At 51.5% G+C, this 7670-nt stretch overlaps 1 protein-coding gene across 1 annotated transcript; it reads left to right on the top strand.

Moving 5' to 3' along the window:
• The first annotated feature begins 2025 nt into the window (after positions 1 to 2025).
• Positions 2026 to 7667, top strand: GPD1 (glycerol-3-phosphate dehydrogenase 1). The gene is made up of 8 exons (XM_081127590.1): positions 2026 to 2309; positions 2712 to 2889; positions 3666 to 3806; positions 4389 to 4527; positions 4778 to 4890; positions 5559 to 5792; positions 6010 to 6116; positions 7055 to 7667. Exons 1-8 carry the CDS (start codon positions 2269 to 2271, stop codon positions 7149 to 7151), a joined length of 1050 nt encoding a protein of 349 aa, XP_080983716.1. The 5' UTR covers positions 2026 to 2268; the 3' UTR covers positions 7152 to 7667.
• Positions 7668 to 7670: the final 3 nt, after the last annotated feature.

The raw sequence follows: 7670 nt of genomic DNA, 5'->3' as shown, positions 1-7670 counted from the left end.
AGAGCAGTTTCCATCAAAATAATGTGCTTGCCTCCCATCTGATGGCTCATTACTCTCCTCCTCTGTGCCATTATCTAGCTTGGTTCTAGCCAAGAAGGGGGTTTAGAACATAGAGTGCAAGCGCATTCCAAAGTTGTAGTTAAAAGATTATCCTTTGCGTCCGAAGATGGGAACACTCAAGTATTGCCTGTTGGACATCAAACCCACCAAGGATAAAACCTCTTCCCAATCTGGAACTTGGAGGGTTATCAGACTTCAGTAGGGAAAGCAGAGAGAGGAGTGTGGGTGATAACTAGGAGTGGAAAAATTGATGTCAAGGACATGGAAACACCATCTGTTTTTACCCAGGCTAATTACATGTGTAATGAATAACTGATGAACTCTTGTTAATTTCAAGCAAATAATCTACAGTTTGCTTCTGGGAAAAGAGCCTAGCAGTACAAATAACTTCCTATGATAAACCAATTCTGGACCTCAGCACACACTTTATTCCTATATAAATGAACAAATTGTCTCCACACTACTTTAAAATTATTGTAGGAACATAAGAGATGGAAGCATTTAGGGAAAAACAAGGGTGTTATTTTATGCATAGATAGCCATTCTTTGGGGTTCCCATCATGTGTTAGGGACATAAGCATTCTTTCTCTTCCATTACCCGTAATCAGTGCTCCCAGCTGACAGCCTGGCACTGGTGCCTGTCTCATTGCCAGTGCAATACTACAGTGATTTGTGGGAGGCTGGCTCTGCAGTAGGTACAACTTTGTTCCCAAGGGAAACAACTACTGATTCCATGTATGTTCTCTCCAATGGGAACTCTGGTCATGGAAGGAGAATATGGGGGGCTTTTCCTGGGCAGTCCTTAGAACTTAGGAAACCATTGCTCTTGACCTCGTGCCCACTTACCCTTACCCAGTGGTTGCACACAGACTCCCCTCTGGCCCAGTGCTTATCACTGTTGCTGGCCAACAGTGGCCCTGGGGATTGGAAACACCCACTTAGGAGTCTGCCAGGCCAGGAGGTCAGCGTGTGAGCACACAATGGTCTGTGCCCTCTAGGCCAAGGTACACAGATGGCTGGAGTGTTAGGGCCCTTTGCCTCACTTCAGATCAGCCTAGAAACCAGAGCTCCCCTTAGTGAAACAGATGGCTGTGGGCGATTTCAGAGAACTGCTGCTGAAAGCTGCTTCCATTCTCTCCCTCCTCACCAAAATCACACACCCCACTTTCAATTACAGCATCTGAGACCACCAAGCTCCAGAGGTCACAGCTACTCCTGATCCTGCCTCCTTTCCCCTTTCTGGCTTCTGCAAACTAGCCACTAACCAGAGGGAGCCCCTAGTGTGGTAGTTTAAATCCCCAAGGAAGAACTGAAGGATGCTGAAAGCCTCTCAAGGACAGTGAACACTTCAGTGCCGTTTCTCTCCTGTCCTTCCTTGAGGCCAGAGTCTGCAAAAGGAGACTTGTGGGCATCAGAGCCTCTTACTTTGACCTTTTCCACCCTCCCTTCCTGGAAGACATTCAGGTGGAGATACTGTGAGGTGAGGAGAGACCCACTGGTGAATCCCTGAGATGACTACTGTGGGTAACTAAGATGACCTCATCTGTCAGGGTCCCGGGGTTTCTTCTTATCCTTGGGCTAGGCTGTCCCCAAAGCAGGCCTTTACCTCTTATGTGGTCTTAGCTATAAATGTGGTTCGTCACCCACCCACTGCACTCAGCCACAGCCCTGCAATGCAGCTAGTATGGGACCAGTGGTGTGTACCCTGTCACTGCTAGAGGACAAAACTGCAGAGCACTTTTTGGAGTCCTGGGAGGATATGCAAGGCATATACCTTGGGAAGAAAGCATTCCTGTACCTGCTACTAGGCCTCGTACAATGTATTCCAGTGCTGGGAGACAGAAGGGAGTGAGGGGGCCAGTAACTTGCTCCTTATCTGGGCTATTTCTTGGCAGACCTCAAAATTAGACCATTGCAGGGGGGTAAGGGGGACTGGGCTGGGGCCAAGGGAAGAAGCCTGCCAACACAGTCAGTTGGCAAACCTAAGAGAAGTGGGGCCTGGTCTGTGCCCCATTCTTGTTCCCCACCTGTCTCTTTTCTCCCCTCTCCCTGGCTCTGCCAGACTGTCTCCCTGGGCGCCCGCCTCCCCACACACCCCTGGGGGGCGGAGCTTGGCTGCACCCACGTGTGGCGGAGTTATATGCTCCTAGTGGAGAGAGAGGAGCTGGGGAGTGTGGAACCAGCAGGCTCAGGCAGAAAAGCGGCACCATGACGGGCAAGAAAGTCTGCATTTTAGGCTCTGGAAACTGGTAAGTGGCTCTATCAAAGGGTGTGGGGAAGAAGGGGGATTCCCCCAAGTACACAGGGGCATAGGTGGGCAGGAGGCAGACAGTGGGTAGGAAATACCCTCTGGTTCCTCTTCTACCCCTGCTGCTATCTTCTGTGCCTACCCCATAGGACAGATGGTGCCCAAACCTCTCCTGGCCCCTGCCTGGCCCTGCACCTGCACCTGTTTGCCACAGAAAAGGAGCCTTGAATGCTCCCTGCTTGAACAGCTGCTTGGGTTTGGGGGTGGGGGGACAAGGAAGGTGGCTAGTAAATAATCTGGTGGGCTGCTGTGATATCCTGAGGTGGGACACTGATCCCTCCCCTTTCACCACTCCTCCCTCATACCTCCACTCCTCCATTTTCTGTGCTCCTCCTCCCACCAGGGGTTCAGCCATTGCCAAGATTGTGGGTGGCAATGCAGCCCGGCTGGCACACTTTGACCCACGGGTGACCATGTGGGTGTTTGAGGAAGACATCGGGGGCAGAAAGCTGACAGAGATCATCAATACACAGCATGAAAACATCAAATACCTGCCAGGGCGCAAGCTTCCCCCCAACGTGGTGAGCCCCAGTACCCTACAGGAAGGGAGAGGGAAGTGGAGGGGTGCCTCTTGCTAAGGGGGAGCCACCTGGAGTTGGTAAGTGTCTCAGGAGGACAGCTCCAGGCACTGGGCGCTCCTATGCACAGCCCCCAGACTGCTTCCCTGAGTACTTTCTGGAACTGAGGAGAACCTGAATGTGCTTCCTCCCCACCCCACCCCCACTTATGGCCTCCCAGGCTTTTAAGACAAGACAAGGAAGTTGGTTTCTGTGGCAACCAAGACAGGATCTCTAGCTCCCAGACCTGGGATTCAGGTAGTACCTGCCTCAGCTTCTAATCCAGTTACTTATTCACTGGGTTATTAGCAAACGTGGATGTTGCTCCTTGGACTTACGGTCTTTGGTCAAATCCATGTGGCTCACTTCCCAGAAAAGATAGAAGGAAAACTGATGCTTTCCCTTCCCAGTTAGGACCCTAAGGAGCAGGGTGATGAAATTACTTGGCCTCTTCCTCCTGCCAAGCTCAGGCCTCCTTTGGCTTCCTAAAGGCTAGGAGGGTGCTGGGAGGAGGTTTCCAGGAGTCGAAAGCCCACGAAAGCTGGAGCAGAGGGAATGATGGCTAGGGGAATGGAATCGAGTGTCTACTTCCTCCAAGTTCAGCCCTTCCAGACAGTCCCCAAACTGATCTTCCTTTCCCCTCACAATCCTCACTCTCTGGCTTTTCGATCTTCTCACCTGAATGGGGTTTCATAGAGGCTAGAAGTCTGTCAGGACCATGAATATTGGTCACTCCACAGGTGGCTGTCCCAAATGTGGTCCAGGCTGCAGTGGATGCTGACATCCTGGTCTTTGTGGTGCCCCATCAGTTCATCAAGAAGATCTGTGATCAGCTCAAGGGCCACCTGAAGGCAAACGCCATCGGGATATCTCTTATTAAGGTGCCAGGGACACCATGTGCATGGAGGCTCAGCTAACTGTGGTGGGGCTCAGGGTGGTTGAAGTGACAAGAAGAGAAAGTGGCAAAAGTAGGCCAAGAGTTTTCTAGATAGAAGTTAGCTCTGGGGAGGCATGAGAAACAGATGCTGGGGGCCGCTGGGAAGGGGAGGTTGGTTGAGTAGACAAGAGATTGGTTTGGAGGCAGATGTTTTGGGGAGTTTAGGAGATGTACAAGGGATGCCTGGGGGGTATGAGTAGTAAGCTGGTTTGAGGAATGTGAAAGAGAAGTTGGTTTGGAGCAGTGGCTAGGAGGGAAGCTGGTTTAAGGAACTTGGAAGTAGGTTATATAGGAATGTGGAGGAGATACATTGCCTTGGAGAGGTAGGCTGATTTGAGGGTATGTGGAAGGAGAATTTTCAGATGCCATCTGCCTTCCTAACAAAGCTTTGGCTGGGTTGGAGTGGGGCGGGACCTTTGGGAAGGGACACTGATGAACAGCAGATTTGGAAAGGGCAGGATTTCTGGGTGGGAAGCCCTCAATTGGGCATAAAGGGCACCTGGCCTGAGCTCCATCCTGTGCCCAGGGTATAGACGAGGGCCCCAATGGGCTGAAGCTCATCTCTGAACTAATTGGGGAGCAGCTGGGCATCTCCATGAATGTGCTGATGGGTGCCAACATTGCCAACGAGGTGGCTGATGAGAAGTTTTGTGAGACAACCATTGGTGAGAGCCCCACCACAACCCACATGCATAAAGCAGCTCCAGTTGCATCGCTTCCCCAGTCTCCCTTCCTCCACTCCACTTAGCCTAGCCATCTTCTCCCCATAAGGCAGGCAAAGGAAGAAGACCCAAGCATCAGAGGTGAAGGAGGGTTGGGAACCCCTAGGGAAAGGGTTGCACATCCTATTTAGGGCAAGTGTGCAAAGAACACCCAAGAGTCCCCTCCTTAAAGCCTTGCCCCTCCCCACTTTAGGCTGCAAGGACCTGGCCCACGGACAGCTTCTGAAAGAGCTGATGCAGACACCCAATTTCCGCATCAGGGTGGTGCAAGAGGTGGACACAGTAGAGATCTGTGGGGCCTTAAAGGTGAGAGGGGTGTAGAGGCAGCTAGGAGGTGGGGAGGAGATCCTGAAAGAGGGCCTGTCTTAGCTCTACAAGGTTACTGGTACTCCAGGCTCCCACTCATAGGTAGTTGCTCCTGTTCCCCACCAAATCCCATATACATAGTAAGAACTGAAGAAGCAAAGCCAAAGTCATTTAGGCCTGCTGATTATTCACCATCAGATGCTGGACCCTCTTCTTCCTTTCTCCCTATAGCTTCTTGTGGGACATCCCTATCACTGGCTCCAGGGGGTCATCCAGGGAGGAAGAGGAGATGCCCCAGGGGAGAGCCCAAGCTAATGGGAGACAAGATGTCCAGGACACCCAGACAGATTGATGGCCAGAACTGTGGATATCAGGAATAGTCATAGATGGGAGGGCCAGCTGGATGGAAGACTGGTTTTCAGTAAATGTCCTCAGAATGGAGTATGGAGTAGAGTTAGGGAGCTTGGATGTATAAGCCCAGGCTAAAAGAAGGAGTACAGCAAGTGGGAAAAGCAAGAGGTAGAAATAGTCAAGGAGCCACCCACTATACTTCACTTATTCAGAGGGAGTATCATAGCTGATGGAAGCAGCATAAGGCAGGTGGTGAAAGCACCAAGTGGGGCCTGCAGGAGGGGATCCTTTCTCACTGTGACTTCCATTCTCCAAAGAATATAGTGGCTGTGGGGGCTGGCTTCTGTGATGGGCTGGGCTTTGGAGACAACACCAAGGCAGCGGTGATCCGATTGGGGCTCATGGAAATGATCACCTTCGCCAAGCTCTTCTGCAGTGGCCCTGTGTCCTCTGCCACCTTCTTGGAGAGCTGTGGTATCGCTGACCTCATCACTACCTGCTACGGAGGGCGGAACCGCAAGGTGGCTGAGGCCTTTGCCCGCACAGGAAAGGTAGGCCCCCTAGAGAATGCAGAACGGAGGGTGAGGCCTGTAGGTGTCAAGGTAGAGGAAACTGGCTTGAGGTGTCTCTTGAGCACAAACATTAAGCTTGTTGTAAACATTCCAAACCTTCCTCCTAAGACCTTCCACCTCTTATTTGAGCCCTAGACTCTCCACCTCACACTGACAATCCTCCCATTTCCATCCACCCCTCCTGTTTTCTTCACAGTCCATTGAGCAGCTGGAGAAAGAAATGCTGAATGGGCAGAAGCTGCAGGGGCCCCAGACATCCCGGGAGCTACACAGCATCCTCAAACAAAAGGGCCTGGTGGATAAGTAAGTATCTACCACAGCCCCACTGGTGGAGGGAACCACAGCCAGAACTGCTCTCCCCATTCTTTATCTTCCTGAACCCTTCTCAATCTATGAAGTGGGCAGACAGGGAAATGTAATCTTCTGTTAACAGACACAGAGACCAGAGCTTAGAGAGAGTGAGTCTGGTATACCCACTGCCCCCCAACAAGGAGTTCATGTTCTGAACTCCTTCTGGTCTAGTGATCTTTATACCACAGTGCTTCAACCCCTCTGCATAGCCTTCCTCAATCCTTTCCTCATCACCTGCTATGGGGGCCAGGGCTCTGGGGCAGCAGGAATAAGCTCACCTGATTGCCCCACTTTTCTGTCCATCATCCCCAGTCTAAGCTGCTCTCCTGAAGCCAACCCTCTGCCCCTGAATGTTGTACTGGGTGCTGAGGTGTGAGCACAAAGGCAGAGGGGAGTGATGGATGACCAAAGCAGAGCTCTGTTGGCTGAGAAAGAATCCTTGTATAAGAGTATGAAACAGGTTCAAAAGATCAGCTTATGGCTGGTCAAGCAAGCAGCCTGGGCACGAGGATGTGAAGGAAACTGGCCTTTATTGAGCTCCTTCATAGAATACATAATCACTTCACTACTTTGTTACGTTGGCTCCATGGCTCGGTATCAGTTGATGATACTGAGGCTCACAGAGGTCAAGTGGTTTGCCCACCTGGAATAAAACAATTCCAGGGAATCATGCTGGCAAGTTCAATATGATAGGGAGCAAGGCAATGAACAACCTGACCCTAAAACTCACAGCTAGAAGTTCAAATTCTTAGCAACTGGAAATTGAGAGGCAGGGTCTGCCTGAACTCAAAGGTGAGAGAGTAGGAGAGTGGAGGGTTAGGAGGGGATGGGGAGTAGAGAGTAAAGGACATACAAGGAATTTGAACTGGGTCTCTCCTTCCCTCTTCTAGGTTCCCTCTGTTCGTAGCTGTGTACAGAACATGCTATGAGAGCCAGCCAGTGGGTGAATTCATCCAGTGCCTGCAGAATCATCCAGAACATCTGTGATCAGGGCTGTGGCCCAGGCCAGGCAGCTTCTTTACCCCAGTGGAGACAGACAGAAGCTTGTGTACCTGGCCACCAGGATCTCTGGGACTCCCCACAGAGCAGCCTCTTCTCTGTTTTTCACCGGAGGACAGGAGGCTGTGGGGCCCAGCAACCTGTCTGGAGACCCTGAACCACCAAGCAGCCTGCAGCTTCTTGCCACATCTCCAGATGTGGGGCTTTCTCCCGTCCTCTGGGAAGCTTGGGTGTGTGTGGTAGGGCAGAGGGTGGAGGGAGAGAGAGGTAAGGCAATGGCTGCCCGCTGCTGCTTCACACAGAACAGGAATCCTGTCCCCAATCCCAGTTAAGTGGCTAAAGAACAATTTTAGCCACATGAGGGATAAGGCAAGGGCTGTCAGGGAGAGGTCTGGGCTTTTGAGCTGACATAGGGACTCCTTTGCTTTGTCTGACCTCTGCCAGGCCCTGCACAGCATCAATGGATCTCAGTGTTTGTTAACAAAATACAAAGATCTCAACCCCCTC

This window comes from Miniopterus schreibersii (assembly GCF_964146895.1).
Source record: "Miniopterus schreibersii genome assembly, chromosome: 2".
Taxonomy (NCBI): Eukaryota; Metazoa; Chordata; class Mammalia; order Chiroptera; family Miniopteridae; genus Miniopterus; species Miniopterus schreibersii.
The sequence above is the reverse complement of the archived record's forward strand: the minus strand, read 5'-3'. Positions and strand labels throughout refer to the sequence as shown.